The 19,216-nt window shown below is 38.5% G+C and overlaps 4 protein-coding genes across 4 annotated transcripts in view; all 4 read right to left on the reverse strand.

Annotated features, from left to right (window-relative positions):
* LOC108251178 (trace amine-associated receptor 13c-like) overlaps positions 1 to 939 on the reverse strand; it is a 15,218-nt gene extending 14,279 nt beyond the window's left edge. The window contains 2 exon segments of the mRNA XM_037976216.1: positions 275 to 428; positions 770 to 939. Of these exon segments, the coding sequence (XP_037832144.1) occupies positions 275 to 428; positions 770 to 939 (324 nt within the window).
* Positions 940 to 5,078: 4,139 nt separating this feature from the next.
* Positions 5,079 to 6,400, reverse strand: LOC108251177 (trace amine-associated receptor 13c-like). The gene is made up of 2 exons (XM_025002885.1): positions 6,231 to 6,400; positions 5,079 to 5,898 (listed from the first exon to the last, which is right to left on the reverse strand). Exons 1-2 carry the CDS (start codon positions 6,398 to 6,400, stop codon positions 5,079 to 5,081), a joined length of 990 nt encoding a protein of 329 aa, XP_024858653.1.
* Positions 6,401 to 9,985: 3,585 nt separating this feature from the next.
* Positions 9,986 to 11,329, reverse strand: LOC108251184 (trace amine-associated receptor 13c-like). Its single transcript, XM_017441375.1, has 2 exons — positions 11,157 to 11,329; positions 9,986 to 10,805 (listed from the first exon to the last, which is right to left on the reverse strand). Exons 1-2 carry the CDS (start codon positions 11,327 to 11,329, stop codon positions 9,986 to 9,988), a joined length of 993 nt encoding a protein of 330 aa, XP_017296864.1.
* Positions 11,330 to 18,857: 7,528 nt separating this feature from the next.
* The window catches only part of LOC108251176 (trace amine-associated receptor 13c-like), a 2,762-nt gene continuing 2,403 nt past the window's right edge, over positions 18,858 to 19,216 (reverse strand). The window contains exon 3 of the mRNA XM_017441367.2: positions 18,858 to 19,151. Coding sequence (XP_017296856.1) covers positions 18,858 to 19,151 — 294 coding nt within the window. The remainder of the gene's footprint in view (positions 19,152 to 19,216) is intronic.

Consider the following 19,216-nt stretch of genomic DNA (forward strand, 5'->3'; position numbering starts at 1 on the left):
GGGCTAAGAAAGGTAAATATCAGATCAAAAACTTGTGTTATATATTCAACTAAAAGTACACACTCTCCATAACAGAAATTATCTTTGTCAGGATTTTTCAAAAATTCTTTCAGTATCACACCATTGTAGAGCACAGAGCAGGCCCAACACAGACAAACACAGATTTTAACTTTCCTCTGAGTGACTTTGTTGGGGTAACGTAGAGGGTCACAGATAGCACATATCTATCAGCTGATATTAGCACCATGTTTCCTACTGACGCAGATGTAATAATAAAAGACACATAGGTAAATACTCCACAAAAAAAGGTACCATAAAACCAGCAGCCTCCAGTCTGAAGGATTCGTACTGGCATCAGAAGGAGTCCAACAAGGAAGTCTGAGACAGACAGAGACAAGAGGAAGAGGTTGGTGGGAGTGTGAAGTTGCCTGGAAGAAAAATGAAACACCAAACAAAATAAGTAAAGCACAATTGAATATCAGATTAATAGATGAACAATGTATTGCACTGAATTTATGTCTTAATGGAGAACTTTGCAGTATGTTGGCAAAACTTAAACAGTGTATGTTCAAAAAGGCTTGGACATCTGCTGCTGAAGACAAAATACTTTTGTATTCAGCTATTAATGCTTGTAGGTGAAGAGTGAAAGGCGTATGACATTCAAACATTCATAGATTATTTCATTTACTGGCCATAAAAAAAATATTTTTGCAATTGTATATGTATGATTTACCCTGACAATATGCATAATTTTACTTAATCTTTAAACCTAAAGTGGGAGATGGAGATGATGACCAACAAGTTGAGAGTCACAGTCAGCAATGAGATACAAGACAGAAGAATGTAAATTAAAATGTTCTCAGCATGGCGTTGCAGCGGCTTCTTGCAGGAAGTGTTGATTTGTGGGAAGCAGAGCTCATCTCCATCTACAGTCTCCATAATCAGAGACAGGACAGCAGATGCAAAGCTGCTGAGCTCTGGCAGCGTACTGACCAAATCTCTATGCAATAAAGCCCATTAATCTTCCTCCACCCTTTTTGATCATCTGTGATGCAGTCATAAAGATGTGCATAAATTATAGTTAAGCCATTGATAAAATCTACTCCTCAAACATTGTACCTCCACTGGACTTCTTTCAGCGAAAAAAAAACTTCACTTCTTGTGATCAGCACCACATACACTGTAGTCTTGACTCATCTTCTGCCCTACAGCCGCTCAATACAAATCTAAGAAAATTTAAATCAAATTTCCTTTTTCTTCTGCACTTGTTGCTAGTAGATCCTATAGAATTTTCAGGATAAATGATTAAGGAGTTACAATGGTTGTAGCAAAAACATTAGGGAGACAGTAAGACCTAAATTGTTAATTTTTAATAAGTTATTACCAATGAAATATCAAGCAGAACATCCCAATAATGACACAGATTGAAGCAGCAGAATCTGTCTTACCTTAAGTTTTAAGTTTTTGTTGTTTAGTTTTTGCTGCCATGTCAGCTTTTTGTTTCTTTTTAAAAATAAAATAGTTTTTTCTTTGGAGCTCCTTCTAAGTCTGCATTTTGGGTCCAAATCTTCTAACCACTACTTTTCTTGACAATCAGGTTCACTCCTGAACCTTAAAAAGGCTGCAGCTGAGGAACAAAAAATGGTAAAATCTTGCAATCAGAAGTTGAATGGTCAAAATAATGTTTTAGTTATTTTTGGCTTGATCAAACTAAAAAAAAAAATCATCAATCATCTTGGTGCTTTTTTTAGAATACTGTGATACTGGAATACATGTGATAGTTCTTCTCAGGTGGAATCAGTGTTCTGTAGACATATCCAATAACTACTAACTTGCTGTTTTGTCTCTGATACAATACTGCTCCCACTTCCTCCTGGGAGGCATCACAGTGGAGAACCAAGAGATGTGTGAGGTATGGGTACCCCAGTATGGGAGGCTTAGTCATTTCATCTATAAGGAGATTCTGTGTGTCCTGGTGACTAAGTGTCCAGTGGACTAAAGTGTCATGGAAAAGGTTGCCTTTCTTTGCAGTGGTGGATATTTTCCTCTGAAGGATTCTGCTGCTGGTGTTTTCTCTGGAGATGCTGTAAGCAACTGATAGAGGGGCTTTGCTATCTTGGAGAAGTCTTCTATGTACTCTCTGTAGTAGGAAAGGACCCAAGCATCCTCCTCAGATCTCCAACAGTCTTGGGCACTCTCTCCTTTAATGCCTGCACTGGTGCTATCTCAGCTGGATCTATGGTGTAGCTTTCCCGGCAAACCGCACATCCTAAGAACTTCACTTTTCTTTTGAATACTTAACGTTTGCGGGGGCTGAGTTTCACATAGTTTTCACACAGTTGACATGTGACTGACATGATCCTCAAAACTTGAAATGTGGACCAGGTTATCACTCAAGTATGGCTGACAAATAACATCTCTCACGCCCTCTAAGCACTACATGTTTCTCTGGAACTCTGGTGGGGCTACGCTCAGACTGAAGAGGATCTTCACCAACTGGTATAGCCCCCAAGGTGTTATGAACGCAGTCTGGGGCTGACTGTCTTCATCCAGGAACTCTTGGTGATATGCCTTCCCCTTATTCAACATTGAGAACCAGGAGCTGCCTGTGAGGGAGTCTAGTATGTCTTGGATCCGTGGGATGGGTTGGCGATCAGGAACTGACTTTCTATTCAGCTCCCTATAGCCACAACACAGTCTTAAAGTCACATTCTTTTTCCTCACACATACGACTGGGGATGCATATGGTGATCATGACTTGATTATTCAACCCCAATTTAGTAGATCTTTTAAGTACTCTTTCACTCTTTCTTCACTAAGGAAGTGTCCTGTAGAGTGATGTCTAGTTTTAAGGATGGAACTGAGCCAACATCATCTTCATCATAAGCAAATGCCTGAAACTCTGACACTGATATCTCAGTAGTCTCACAGTCTCTCTTTGGGCCTCACTTAAGTGACTAAGGTTGACTGGGGGATTGAGGTGACTTCTGTACTGTCGTAGTGTCCTCCTTCACTTGAGTTTCCAACAGAGTTTGTACTATGCCCCTTGACACACTGTTTTGTGATTTTTCTCTCTCATCTTTGGGTATCTGTTCTGTCATGACAGTATAAGTGGTCTTACATGTCTGTAAATGACCCAGAACTGTATGCTGGTGTAATGTCACATCCTGCTTACTGGCATTGGCTATGGGAATTGACACACAGCTAGGCTGATCACTGGATACAGTTATGAGACCCTCCCCAATAGTGATACCCTCTGGTAGTATAGGTTCTTCACTAGGGACCAAGAAAAGGTTATGACTTTTGAACCAGGCCCCTGCATTAACCTTAACACAAACAATAGTGACCTGTTCTGTGGCTAAATTGATCTTTCTTCTCCCTGTTCTACATCCCTGTCACTTTCCAGTGTCTGGATTAGTGTAAGCATTACCTGTGCTGTTTTAAATGTCACTGAAAATTCGCCACACACCTTTTGAATAGTCTGTGACTGAGTACCGCTCATTCTCACTTCCTACTTTTTCCTCTATCACATTGTAGCCAATTAGTGGCTGTTTGGCTACCCTTGGTTCGCTAGACACAAAAATGTGTAAAAGTACTGGCTCTGTGAAGGCAGAGTCTTTGCTTAGTCTGAATTCCACTTCCCCCTGTAAGTTACCGTTATTACTCCTACATTACACTGTAAGTACACCATATGTTACCCTATAGGTACCTATTATGTTGATCCCTAAGTACCCCTAAGCACCCTACACGTTACACCGTAACAACCCTGTAAATTTCACCTTAAGAACTGTTACTTTGTAAGTACCCCGTTTGTTAGTCCATTGCTACCTTGTACATTACACTGTAAGTGTAATGTACCCCATACATACCTTGTACATAACCTTAAAAGTACACTGTATAACCCCAAAAATACAGGATAGCAAGTCCCTTTTAATATAGCCTTGTCATTGTAGTTACCATGTGTATTACCCTGTAAGTTACCCCATAGGTACCCTCTATGTTCCTCTATGTTAACCAGTATGCTGCCCCTAAAAACCTTGTATGTTACCATGTAAGTTTCCTGTATTTGCCAGATATGTTAAACCATAAATACCCTATGTGTTACACTCTACCCAGTCTGTTACCCTGTTAGTACCCTGTATTTTAACTTGTGAAATTAGTAACCTGTATTTTAACTTGTGAAATTAGTACCCTGTATTTTAACTTGTGAAAACTTGTATGTTACCCTGTAATCACTCTGTAATTACCCTGTAATTACCCTGTATTTTACCTTGTGAGTACTGTATTTTCCAGACTATAAGGAGCACTTAAAAGCCTTCAATTTTCTCCAAAAATGACAGAGCGCCTTATAATCCGGAGCGCCTTACATATATAAGAAGTTGTAATGTTTTAGTATGACTTTGGTAAACTACAAAAGCCGCACCGCTTGCAGCATTTGTAGTGTCACGCAGGGCTCCACAAATGGCGCGCGGACCTGAGCGAGATGTGTAGGTGTTTATACTTGAAGCTTACGTCGATGCAGTATTCTCAGAAAAGACAGTGGGCTGTTTTGTTTCGCCTAATGCGTCTTATAGTCGCATTAAGTTCAAATTGACGGTGCATCTTATAATCTAGTGCACCCTATAGTGCTGGAAATACGGTACATGGTGCATACCCCTTAAGAACCGGGCTGCATTTGGTATTTCCGTTGAAATGCCACATCAGTAACAAAAAGTCCTAATTTCTGTATTTTGTTAAATTGTTTCTTTGGTGAAGTATGCTAAAAAGGGAGTCTCACTTTTTTGACAAAACCCTATTGTAATGAAAGTGGACAGCTTTTGTGTGGAGTTTTGTGAATTTTGTCTACACTTAATGATACACTGGCTCAAAAAGGTTTGCATTTTCATGATTGAGATGCAAGTATTGATGCATTTCTGAATGCATCAATTATCAATTACATTCGACTTCAGGAGAATATATTTTATTATTGTCTGATTGTTTTAAGAAGACAAAATAATTTTTGCTCGTAAATGTTGAATACTTTATAAAAAAAATTATGTAATCTTTATTTATAGTGTTTTTTTATTTTACAAAGTTTTTTACAGTATAATGTTGTCACAGGAATCAAGTTGCAGTATCTGAAGTGTAACAATTTGTTTAATACATTTTCTAAACCAGGGATAGAAAAATGCATAAATTATTGGATTTAGACAAGAGTTAAAATAAAATAGCCAGACTGAAAAAGTCAAAAATTCCCTGCTAAATAGTAACTCCTGTCCTGCAAAAGCAGGAAGATAATAGGGACAGAAACTAATTACAAACTCAATCACAACAACACCAATAGCTGTAGCTGCTTTTCTCTCAGACTTCCTAGCAGACACAGAAACTGAACCCTGTTCACTGACGGCTGCAATATGAGACCTCATGGCTCGAGCCTGAGACACAGCCACCACAAATACTCTCATATACAGAACTATGATCACTGTAATAGGGCTAAGAAAGGTAAAAAACAGATCAAAAGCTTGTGTTATAAATTCAAATAAAATTACACACTCTCCATAGCAGAAATTATACATGTCAGGATTTTTCAGAAATTCTTTCAGTATCATACCGTTGTAGAGCACAGAGCAGGCCCAACACAGACAAACACAAATTTTAACTTTCCTCTGAGTGACTTTGTTGGGGTAACGCAGAGGGTCACAGATAGCCACATATCTATCAGCTGATATTAGCACCATGTTTCCTACTGAGGCAGAGGTAATAATAAAAGACGCATAGCCATAAAATCTGCACATAAAGGTCCCAAAAAACCAGCAGCCTCCAGTCTGGAGAATTTCTATTGTCATGAGAAACAGTCCAACAAGGAAGTCTGAGACAGCCAGAGACAAGAGGAAGATGTTGGTGGGAGTGTGAAGCTGCCTGGAAAAGAAATGACACTCTGAACGAATTAAGTATAACACAAGTGAAAAATGTAATAATCTATGAACAACATTTTGAATTTATGTCTTAATAGAGAACTACGCAAAAGGTTTTAACATATTACAACATGGTATGTTAAGAAAGACATCTACTGCTGAATAAGTAGTTTTACATTCAACTATAACTGCTAGTAATAGATGAACAACACATGTATGACATTCAAACATTCATAAATTATTGCATTCCCTGGTAGTCAATCAAGCAATATATTTGCAATTGGGAAAGTATGACTTTTCCTGAAAATTTGCATTGTTTCACTTCATCTTTTATACCTGAAGTGGGAGATGGAGATGATTACCAGCAAGTTGAGAGTTACAGTCAGCAATGAGATACAGGACAGAAGTATGTAAATGAAAATGTTCTCAGCATAGTGCTGCAATGGCTTCTTGCAGGAAGTGTTGATTTGTGGGAAGCAGAGCTCATCTCCATCCAGAGTCTCCATAATCAGAGACAGGAAAGCAGGTGCAATGCTGATGAGCTCTTGCAGTGTGCTGCCAAAAACTGTATGTGATAAAGCTCATGATTCTGCCTCCTCCCTTTTTGATGATTGTCTGTGATGCAGTCATCAAAATGTGCATAAATTATAGTTAAGGCATTGATAAAATCTAGTCCTCAAACATTATACCTCCATTGGTCTTTTTTTCAATAGAAAAAAAATATACACATGAATGATTCATTTACAAAGTGGGCACGCAGGGGTGCAACTACCTACTTTCTGAGGAGTATGCAGACACGTTACAGTGTCCTTAAAAAAAACATTACATCTAGGTTTTTGTGGCCTCACTAGTGGAATTATTCCTACCTGATGTCATCTCTGGTCTCCTCTAAAGCAGCTGATCATCGACCTCATGTCTGTCTCCTTCATTCCTTCTATGTGTTCTTCTCTAAGTCATATGGTCAAACAAGTATTATTTAATAGCTCTAAACAAATTACACATCTTGCTAATGCACTTTTTAAATATAAATAATATTTATATTAAATGAATCACCTGGTATTAAGTGGCTGTTCCTACACCCTAATATTAGTCCAACCTGTCTCGTTTTTGCTGTCTGTCCCGATTCTTTCCCGCCATCCTCTCAGCTGAATAACATGAACTTTGTGTTCAGGAGGCTTAAAAAATACAGCAGTCAAACCACATATAAAAAAACATGAAATCTTAATTTTAAATTATGTCATTGTTGGATATCAGTTACTGATTGAGTCACTTCTTCTGATCAGACTTTTCAGAATTGTAGCTGTTGCAGAAAGAAAAAGTGTTTGTTTGTTTATTTGTGGTTTAATTTCCTTTGTAAATATGAGAATTTAATTTAATATGTTGTATTACTGACACCTGTTGGTGAAAAAGTGTATTGCACCAATACCTGGTTAAGCTCTGATTACGTGACCGATAGCAGACGTAAGCTTCTAGAAAATGCTAAAGACGCTCAGACAACAAGTTACGTCGGAGTTTACTTAAGACGGAAGATATGGACAATAACATCTCCTAAACGTTTGGTCAGAAGGCGCACACGTTTTCACGTTGTTTGCGGCCAAAAAAGAAGATTAAAGGCTGGTAAAACATCAGTTGGAGCGTGGCTTTATTCTGCACCAGACGAAACACCCTTGGGAGCAGTTATAAGAATCATCACAGCAGCTCTGTAGAGTTATATCCCAGAGAAGACATTTAAATTCCCAACTTCTGTAATCTATCTGCTTTATGATTCACCATCAAGTTCAACAAATGATTACTGTCTGAACAACAAAATAACACAAACACGTTCCTTTATTTTTCCAGTCATGCTGTTCTACTGTAAATACTGAAAAGTACACAGCTGTAACCTGAACATTTCCAGGCCTCCTCTTGATGTCAGACAGAACTTCCTGCTGTCGTTCAACCACTTTAAAAAGCTTTCTTTCATGCCTACATCTTTATCTTTCTGTCTCTTCAGTTTTCTGCCTCTCCATCTTTAGCTCTCTGTCATCAGATGACAACACCATTCAAATGAAAACAATTGCACTCCTGTGCGTGCTCGAGGGGAGCGCGACAGGAGGGGAGGTGACGGAGCGGAGGGGCGCCTGATCAGTGACGTGTCTCTATTATTGATCATATCATTTACACATGTACAGACATCTGGTAAATACAGAAAATACCGACTGGATTTTTTCCCGTAAACGCTTTGGTGCCCCCTCTAACACGCCCCTATGCACCACATGTACTGCATACCCCATATTTTTGCACCACCGTGGACACAGAGCGGAGCGGGTCTCCTCTCTGCTGTTAGATTGACAGCTGTCAGTGATTGGGGAAGTGGGCGGGGCTTATGGCACACTGAGGACAGGAACTGCAGAATGATTTGTACTTTCACACATGTAGCCACCAAAGTCTCCAATAACACAGGAAAAAGTCAGTAGATGTGTCGCTAGTCCCTTTAAAAAATGGCTAGAGGGATCTGAAAACTCACTAAATTTAGTGACAAAGTCGCTGGAGCAGCTACTATTGTACTCCAGCCGTGCGGAAAACATGGCGTTGCACATTCTTTCCTATTCAAAAAAAAAAAGGGTGCGTGTGTTTTTAGTGTGAGAGATACAAAGTGTGGCGTGTGAGCGTGTGCACTTCACGAAATGCGTGTGTCTCACGGTCAATGCGTGAGACTTGAGAGCCCCGAGAATAACTAATCAAAAACTATTAAAGAAACATCTAAAACTGGTTAAGTTGATCTAAATACATATACAACCTTTTTTTATTTAATATACAGGGTTCGTACAATTTTGGCAGTATAAAATTAAGCATTTTCAAGCATTTTCAATGTCAGTTTTCTAACTTTTCCAACTCCACACCTTGGAGATAAAACAATATGTTTAAACTCAAGACGACAGTTTCAATTCACTATCATACAAAATTATTCATTTCTGTTATTTATAATGCCTTTTGATAGTATTCTATAAAATTTGAACCACCCCCTTAACTCCGTATACGTAAATAGGAACATATGCAGACACGTACAAGCTACAGACTATTTATTGTTTGATCATAACTGAACATAAATTATTACAGTTTTTTGTGCACATATAAAATTATGAATTACTTAGCATCAATAAATTAACAATCAGGTCAACAAATTAGATTAATAGGTTCCTTTTGGTTACTGTTTTGAGTCTTATGTCTTCGGTTGTATTTTGTGTTCTGTTTTGTTTTGACTTGTCTGTAACATGTTTTAAGTTAAAATTACTTATTCTCTTAAAAATCTGAAAAACAATTTTACCCTAGATTTTTCTCTTCACCCTTCAAAGAGGGGAACAGGAGTCACACATACATTCCCTGCTTTGGGATGGGAATGTGAGCAGGAATACACATAGACCAGATCTAACTGATACACCTTTGACTAACCCTAAATTGGTGCTATTTGTAGATGGTTATGCATCATGTTTACAGCCAACAGCTTTGCTGTTTGCTCTCTGCATGAAACGTGTGTTTCGGAGCTGGGACTCTGATGTTAATTGTTAATTGTCTTTAAGACTCTCTGTATGTTGTGCACCATACATAAATAAATCTCTTTAAGTAATTTCATCAAACAGTGCCTGAAAATTGTTTTTTTCCACAACAGGATTCTCACTTATTTTGACAAAATCCCATTGTAATGAAAGTGGTAATTATTTTTTCTTTCTTTTTTCTTTCTCTTTTTTTGGGAATTTCATCTAAACTCAAAAATTTACTGCCTCCAAAAGTTGTACCATTTTCATGATCAAAATGCAAGTTTTGATGTATTTCTTCATGCAGTTAGTTATTATTACTTCTGTTGGTCAGAGATCTATAAGAGTTACAATAATATACAATTATATCCAATTTCAAGAAAAAACAAAATCTATCATTATCATCTTAAAAAAATAAAGTAATTTGCGATCTATTGGCAAACAGTTGTAAAGGCAAAATTATTTTTTCTTTTCCCGGAATTTTTTTTTTAAATGAGTAAAGACATCCATGTTTCTGAATGCAGAATGTTTTGTAGAAATATTTTATGTTAGTTTATTGTTTATTTATATAGTTTTCTACAGTATATTGGTGTCACATGAATTAGGTTGCAGTACCTGTAATGTAACAATGTGCTTAATAGATTTTCTAAACCAGGGATAGAAAAAAGCATAAATAATTGGATTTAGACAAGAGTTGAAATAAAACAGCCAGGTTGAAAAAGTTAAAAACTCACTGCTCAATACCAACTCCTGTCCTGACAAATCAAGAAGGAATGGGGGACAGAAAGTTATTAAAAACATAATCACAACAACACCAATAGCTGTAGCTGCTTTTCTTTCAGACTTCCTAGCAGACACAGAAACTGAACCCTGTTGACTGACGGCTGCAATATGAGACCTCATGGCTCGAGCCTGAGACACAGCCACCACAAATACTCTCATATACAGAACTATGATCACTGTAATGGGGCTAAGAAAGGTAAATATCACATCAAAAACCTGCGCTATATATTCAACCAAAAAAACACACTGTCCATAGCAGAAATTATATTTGTCAGGATTTTTCAGAAATTCTTTCAGCATCACACCGTTGTAAAGCACAGAGCAGGCCCAACACAGACAAACACAGATTATAACTTTCCTCTGAGTGACTTTGTTGGGGTAACGCAGAGGGTCACAGATAGCCACATATCTATCAGCTGATATTAGCACCATGTTTCCTACTGAGGCAGATGTAATAGTGTAAGAAATTAAGCTAAGAAATCCACACATAAAGCTCCCAAAGAACCAACAGCCTCCTTTTTGTAGGATTAGTACTGGCATCAGAAGGAGTCCAACAAGGAAGTCTGAGACAGCCAGAGACAAGAGGAAGAGGTTGGTGGGCGTATGAAGCTGCCTGGAAGAAAAAAAACAAAAACAAAAATCAGATAAAAACATTTAATAAGATCAAATTTTTAATAATAATCTTTTGGATTGTTCTAAAATCTGTGACTCAATGCAGACCTACATAATTTACACCAACTATAAAGTAGGTTATGCCCAGTAACGATTAGACATCAGCTACTGAAGACAACCTAGTTTTGTATATAATTGTAAATGACTGTAAAAGATGAGGAACAAATAATAAAGCACAATCAATCTTTCATGTAATTTTTGAAAATACCATTGGGTATGAAAATATATAACTGTGTCTGCAGACGAAGGATTAACCCTAAATATATTGCATTATTTCACTTTATTTTGATGCCTGAAGTGGGAGATGGAGATGATGACCAGGAAGTTGAGAGTCACAGTCAGCAATGAGATACAGGACAGAAGAATGTAAATGAAAATGTTGTCAGCATGGTGCTGCAGCAGCTTCTTGCAGGAAATGTTGAAGAGCTGTGGGAAGCAGAGGTCATCTCCATTCAGAGTCTCCATAATCAGAGAAAAGAAAGCAGATGTAAAGCTGCTGAGCTCTGGCAGCGTACTGACCAAAACTCTATGTGATAAAGCTCATGAATTTTTCTCCTCCCTTTTTGATGATTGTCTGTGATGCAGTCGTAAAAATGTGAATACATTATAGTCAAGGCATTGATAAAATCTTTTCCTCATCCTTTGGCCTTTTTTTAGTGGAAATATAAACTTCACTACTGTGATTAACACTGGATACACTGTGGTGTTGGTTTTATATTTAGCCACCATTTTAAAAGCTTTAACAAGTAGTTGTTTAGTTTATCTGGAAAGAGAGAGATAGGTGGTAAATACCCTGGATTGTGAGCAACGAACGTGCCAGTCAGGAAGGGGGAAGGCGTTGCCCTTTGACCTCCAGAGAAGGGAGGTAGTGACCCACCTTCTAGAGGAGGGAGAGCCCAAGTTGTAAAAACCAGAGAACATCCTTTGTGTCCTCAGACAATCCTGGGGTGATGGCTTGACTAGTTTTCAAGATGATCTGTATCTCATTCCCATTGATTGTCTCAAAGATGCATCTGGTTTTATTATTGTATGAATATTGACTAAGGGTGTTTGAATAAATGTGTTAAACTTTAAGGTAACGTCTCCTGAAGGTCTTTCCCAACAACCAACTCGGGGATGTAAAGGTAGTTTATCTCAACAGGAGCCATCGTTGTAGCAAAAAACATGACAAAGAAAGAAAGACCAGCTTGTTGATTTTTACAATTTATTACAATTCATATGTTATGCAGAACATCCGATCAATGACATAGATTCGAACAGCAGAATCTGTCTAATATCAGATTATCAGAGACTGCTCATCTGAACCAAGATTATCAGTAAGACACACAATGCTACCAGTCTTGTCATAACTATGACTGGATCTGATAGGATCTCAGAGATCCTATCAGTACCTTATCAGTGAATCTCATTTTTCCACAACAATTTCCTCATCTAGACATACAATTGTCCACTTAACTATATAAAAGTCAAGTTTCCCAACAATAAAATGTTTGTATCTACCCAATGAAACCTTTTCAAATGATAAAAATAGTTCAAAAGCAAAGGGAAAAGTGAAAAAACAATAATTTATTGAACATAAAGAATAAACATAGTACTACTACTTATAATAATAATGATAATAATAATAATAACATGATGAATAATAATAAATTGAAGATAATAATATCCATCCATCCATCCATCCATCCATCCATCCATCCATCCATCCATCCATCCATCCATTCATCCATTTTCTTCTGCTTTGTTGTTGGGTTCCTCGGACAACAGCCTATGCAGATAGGCCCAGACTTGTCCTAGGCCTTCACAGGCCAGCCAAGACACATAGTCCCTCCATCATGTCCTGAGTCTTCCTCTGGGTCTCCTCCCAGTGGAATGTGCCCGGAACACCTCACCAGGGAGACATCCAGGAGGCATCCTAACCAGATGCCCAAGCCACTTCAACTGTCTCCTCTCGATATAGAGAAGCAGTGACTCTACTCTGAACCCCTCTCAGATGACCAAGCTTCTCACCCCATCTCTAAGGGAGAGCCAGACAATCATTTCGGCAGCTCCGTGATCTTGTTCTTTCGGTCACTACATTCTACATACTACGTACTATGATCTGCCCAAGTGGAGGAGTTCAACTGGTATAATTGAGAGAAACGTCTTTTGGCTTAGCTCTCTTTTCACTGCGACAGATTGGAACAGCACCTGCATCACTGCAGACGCAGCACCAATCTGCCTTTCAATCTCCCGCTCTATTTTTCCCTCATTCGTCAACAAGACCCTGAGACACTTAAACTCCTCCACTTGGGCAGGAGCCCTTCTCCAACTTGGAGAAGACACTCTNACACAGAAACTGAACCCTGTTGACTGACGGCTGCAATATGAGACCTCATGGCTCGAGCCTGAGACACAGCCACCACAAATACTCTCATGTACAGAACTATGATCACTGTAATGGGGCTAAGAAAGGTAAATATCATATCAAAAACTAGTGTTATATTATCGAGTAAAAATACACACTCTCCATAACAGAAATTATATTTGTCAGGATTTTTCAGAAATTCTTTCAGTATCACACCGTTGTAGAGCATAGAGCAGGCCCAACACAGACAAACACAGATTTTAACTTTCCTCTGAGTGACTTTGTTGGGGTAACGTAGAGGGTCACAGATAGCCACATATCTATCAGCTGATATTAGCACCATGTTTCCTACTGAGGCAGATGTAATAGTGTAGGAAATTAAGTTAAAAAATCCACACATAAAGGTCCCAAAAAACCAGCAGCCTCCGTTCTGTTGGATTAGTACTGGCATCAGAAGGAGTCCAACAAGGAAGTCTGAGACAGCCAGAGACAAGAGGAAGAGGTTGGTGGGAGTGTGAAGCTGCCTGGAAGAAAAAAAAAAAACATTTAAATAGACCAAATTTTTAATAATGATTTTTTTGATTGTTCTAAAATCTGTGAACCAATGCAGAGCTATGCAATTTACACCAACAAAAAAGTAGGATATGCCCAGTAACGATGAGACATCTGCTACTGAAGACAACCTAGTTGTCTTCTATTTAACTGTAAATGACTGTAAAAGACGAGGAACAGTTAATAAAACACAATCAATCTTTCTTGTTATTTTTGCAAATACTATTGGGTATAAAAATATATAAATTTGTATCTGCATAAGAATGATTAACCCTAAATATATTGCATTATTTCACTTTATTTTGATGCCTGAAGTGGGAGACGGAGATGATGATCAGCAAGTTGAGAGTCACAGTCAGCAATGAGATACAGGACAGAAGAATGTAAATGAAAATGTTCTCAGCATGGTGCTGCAGCGGCTTCTTGCAGGAAATGTTGAAGAGCTGTGGGAAGCAGAGGTTATCTCCATTCAGAGTCTCCATAATCAGAGACAGGAAAGCAGATGCAAAGCTGCTGAGCTCTGGCAGCGTACTGACCAAAACTATGTGATAAAGCTCATGAATCTCCCCCTCCCGTTTCGATGATTGTCTGTGATGCAGTCATAAAAATGTGCATAAATTATAGCTGAGCCATTGATAAAATCTTTTCCTTTGGCTTTTTTTTTCAGTGGAAAAACAAACTTTACTGCTGTGATTAGATGCACTGGTGTTGGCTCATCTACCATACAGCATCTCAAGATAAATATGAGAAAATATAAACCAAATTTCCTTTGTGTTTTTACTTGTTGTTGGTAGCAGATTCTATAGAAATTTCAGAAAAAGTGCTTGAGGAGCCATCATCGTTGTAGCAATAACATACCAAAGACAGAAAGACCAGCTTGTTAATTTTTACTATTTATTACAATACATATGTCGTGCAGAACATCCCATCAATGACATAGATTCGAACAGCAGAATCTGTCTAACATCAGATTATCAGAGACTGCTCATCTGAACCAAGATTATCAGTAAGACACACAATGCTACCAGTCTTGTCATAACTAGTCTATAATATCACTTATATAAGGTAGAATGACCAAACCGCCAACTGTGAACAGATTTTCACAATACATGACCTTTTTGTTACACCTAATGAGTACATCTCAGAGATCCTATCAGTACCTTATCAGTGAATAAATGAAAAAAAAAATGTCTGTATCTGCCCAATGAAACCTTCGCAAATGATAAAAATTGTTCAAAAGCTTAGGGAAAAGTGAACAAATATTAATAATTTATTGAACATAAAGAATAAACACAGTACTACTAATCATAATAGTTATAACAACAATAATAAATTGAAGACAATAATATCCATCCATCCATCCATCCATCCAATTTCTTCTGCTTCGGGGTTGGGTTGGTGGGGCAGCAGCCTAAGCTGATTGGCCCAGACTTGTCCTAGGCCTTCACAGGCCAGCCAAGAAACATAGTTTCTCCATCATGTCCTGAGTCTTCCTCTGGGTCTCCTATCAGTGGAATTTGCCCGGAACACCTCACCAGGAAGACATCCAGGAGGCATCCTAACCAGATGCCCAAGCCACCTCAACTGGCTCCTCTCGATATAGAGAAGCAGTGGCTCTACTCTGAGCCCCTCCCGGATGACTGAGCTTCTCATCCTATCTCTAAGGGAGAGCCAGACAATCATTTCGGCAGCTCCGTGATCTCGTTCTTTCGGTCACTACATTCTACATACTATGTACTATGATCTGCCCAAGTGGAGGAGTTCAACTGGTATAATTGAGAGAAACGTCTTTTGCCTTAGCTCTCTTTTCACTGCGACAGATTGGAACAGCACCTGCATCACTGCAGACGCAGCACCAATCTGCCTTTCAATCTCCCGCTCTATTTTTCCCTCATTCGTCAACAAGACCCTGAGACACTTAAACTCCTCCACTTGGGCAGGAGCCCTTCTCCAACTTGGAGAAGACACTCTACCCTTTTCTAGCTCAAGACCATGGATTTGGAGGGACTGATCCTCATGCTGGCCGCTTCACATTCGGCTGCAAACTGATCCAGCGAAAGCTAGAGATTACGATCTGATGAAGCCAATAGGACCACATCATCTGCAAAAAGCAGAGACGCATTCCTAAAGCCACCAAAACAGATCTCCTCAACACCTTGGCCTAGAAATTCCATAAAGGTTATGAACAGAATTGGTGACAAAGAGCCACCTTGGTGGAGTCCAACTCTCACCGGAAACGAACCCGACTTACAGCTGGCAATGCGGACCGAGCTCTGACATCAGTCATACAGGGGGCTAACAGCCCATTTCAGAGGGCCTTGTACCCCATACTCCCGGAGGACCCCCTACAGGACTGCAAGAGGGACACGGTCGAACGCCTTCTCCAAGTCCACAAAACACATGTAAACTGGTTGGGCAAACTTCCATGCACACTCCAGTACCCTGCTGAGAGTGTAGAGCTGGTCCAGTGTTCCACGACCAGGACGAAAACCACACTTCTCTTCCTGAATTCGAGATTTGATTATCCGGCGAACACTCCTCTCCAGAACACCTGACTAGACCTTACCAGGGAGCCTTAGGAGTGTGATCCCTCTGTAGTTGGAACACACTCTGCACACTCTCTACACCTTTTTTATCTTCTTTTACTACTGCTTCAACTACTTCCTGTTTGACAAATTACACAATAAAGTCAGTACTGATACCTGGTGGTTAGCAGAATTATAGCTGATCGTTACATCTCCCTTTACTTAAAGTAAGAATACCTAACAATACCACCATTAAATAAGAATGTCAACCGACACACTATCTAAACCACTTTTTAAATACCAATAATTAACAATTTAAATACATTACTTTATCACATTACAATAAGCAAAGCATTTAACAGAGCATTTTACACATTTGCAAAACAAAAGGTTCAGTCTATCAGGTTTTTTGGTTTCCCTCGTGGCTCTTCTCAGTATAGTATCAAATGGAACAATAACCTTGTTAGTCTCAACATGTTGTGGATCAACAAGTTTAGGTTCCCAAACACCTAAACTGGTTGTTCATCATTGAGTGTCATACTTGGTTTTGGATTTCTTATTTTAAATTTTCTGTTGATGTACTTTATGTCCTACTTTTCAACATTTTTTGTGGAAAGCAGCCTTCTGTTGATCAACAGCTCAGCTGGTGATAATCCACATTCCAATGGTGATGCTCTATAGCTAAAAAGCTACTTACAGATCTTTTTTTTTTTTTTTTTTTTAGAAGCACTGTTTGGCAAAGGAATTTTTCTCTTGACATCTGGAGCACTGCCCACTGTAGGCTAGACATGGCCTGGCTTCATGTAGTTAGTTACAANTTTTGTGGAAAGCAGCCTTCTGTTGATCAACAGCTCAGCTGGTGATAATCCACATTCCAATGGTGATGCTCTATAGCTAAAAAGCTACTTACAGATTTTTTTTTTTTTTTTTTTTTGAGAAGCACTGTTTGGCAAAGGAATTTTTCTCTTGACATCTGGAGCACTGCCCACTGTAGGCTAGACATGGCCTGGCTTCATGTAGTTAGTTACAACACTTGTAGTTGAACACACCATATTGCATCTACTGTGCAGGCTGGGTCCTTGTGTGCTGCCCGTTAGCCTGAATCACACCTACCAACAGTTGTAGACTCGTCCATTTTTGCCACGTCTGCCTGGATGTCACTGAATGTCCTGTTGTGTAGTTGGGATAGCTCAGCAGCATAGCAGATCTTGATGACTCCATCCAGTATTGACTCTGTTATTTGCAGCAGTCCTTATCTGACCTGGTTGTCTTAAACACCACAAACTATTTGGTCTGGTATCATAGTCTTCAAGGTGGGGAGATTTCATGACTGTGCTTTCAACTTGAGCTCAGTCAAAAAGTGGTCAAAAAGTTCCCTTTGCTGTTTTCATTCCTGAGTGAAATACATTTTTATAGTACACTGCAACTACCTGGTACACTTCCAAACACATACCATGCAAGTTACCCAGTTCTTACTCCTACATTACACTGTAAGTACATCCTTAGATGCCCCATAAGTACCTTTTTGTTAACCCATAAGTACGTTGCACGTTACACAGTGAGTACCATATAAGGTTCACATTAACAATTCTGTAACTTAACTCGTAAATAACCTGTATGTCACATTGTAAATGCCTCATACTTTAGCGTGTAAGTACCCTACATGTTACCCTGTAAATACCTTGTACATTATGTTATAAGTACACTGTATAACCCCAAAAATACAGCATAGTAAGTCACTCTCAGAACAGCACTGTCCCTGTAGTTACCATGTCCATTACCCTGTAAGTACCCAGTAAGTTACCCCATATGTTACCCAGTTTGTTGCCCCTAAATACCCTATATGTTACCCTGTATTTACCCTGCATGTTACCCCATAAATAACTCTTACGTTACAACATAATTGCCATGTATGGTACCCTGTTAGTAGCCTGTTTTTTAGCTTGTGAAATCCTTGTATGTTACCCCGTAAGTGCTATGTAATTACCCTGTATTTTTCCTTGAAAGTAGATAATTTTTACCTTGTGAGTACATGATACATACCCCATAGGACTCGTTCTGTAATATTTATTATTTATTTTGAAATTTGACTTCAGCAATATAAAGTCCTAATTTCCATAATTTGTTAAAATTTAAATTTTTCTGTTGCGTAGTAAGGGATTCTCCTTTATTTTGACAAAATACCATTGTCATGAAAGTGGTAATCTTTTTTTTTGGAATTTTTTTCTAAACTCTATGATATGCTGCCTTCAAAAGTTATACCATTTTCATGATCAAATGCAAGTTTTGATGTATTTCTTAATGCAGTTAGTTATTATTACTTCTGTTGGTCAGAGATCTATAAGAGTTACAATATTATACAATGAAGTCCAAGTTCAAGAAAAAAACAAGTCTATCATCTGATCATCTCAAGAGGATAAAGTAATTTGTGATCTATTGGCATACAGTTGTATATATATATTTTTTTACTGGAATTTCTGTTTTAAATGAGAAAGACATCCATGTTCCTAAATGCAGAATGTTTTGTAAAAATAGTTTATGATAGTTCATTGTTTATTAATTCACTTTTCTACACTATAATGGCGTCACGGGATTCAGGTTGCAGTATCTGAAGTGTAACAATGTGCTTAATAGATTTTCTAAACCAGGGATAGAAAAGAGCATAAATAATTGGATTTAGACAAGAGTTTAAATAAAATAGCCAGGTTGAAAAAGTTAAAAATTCACTGCTAAATACCAACCCATGTCCTGCAAAATCAAGAACAAATGGGGTACAGAAAGTTATTAAAAACACAATCACAACAACACCAATAGCTGTAGCTGCTTTTCTCTCAGACTTCCTAGCAGACACAGAAACTGAACCCTGTTGACTGATGGCTGCAATATGAGACCTCATGGCTCGAGCCTGAGACACAGCCACCACAAATA

The sequence above is a fragment of the Kryptolebias marmoratus genome, linkage group LG6 (assembly GCF_001649575.2).
Source record: "Kryptolebias marmoratus isolate JLee-2015 linkage group LG6, ASM164957v2, whole genome shotgun sequence".
NCBI lineage: Eukaryota > Metazoa > Chordata > Actinopteri > Cyprinodontiformes > Rivulidae > Kryptolebias > Kryptolebias marmoratus.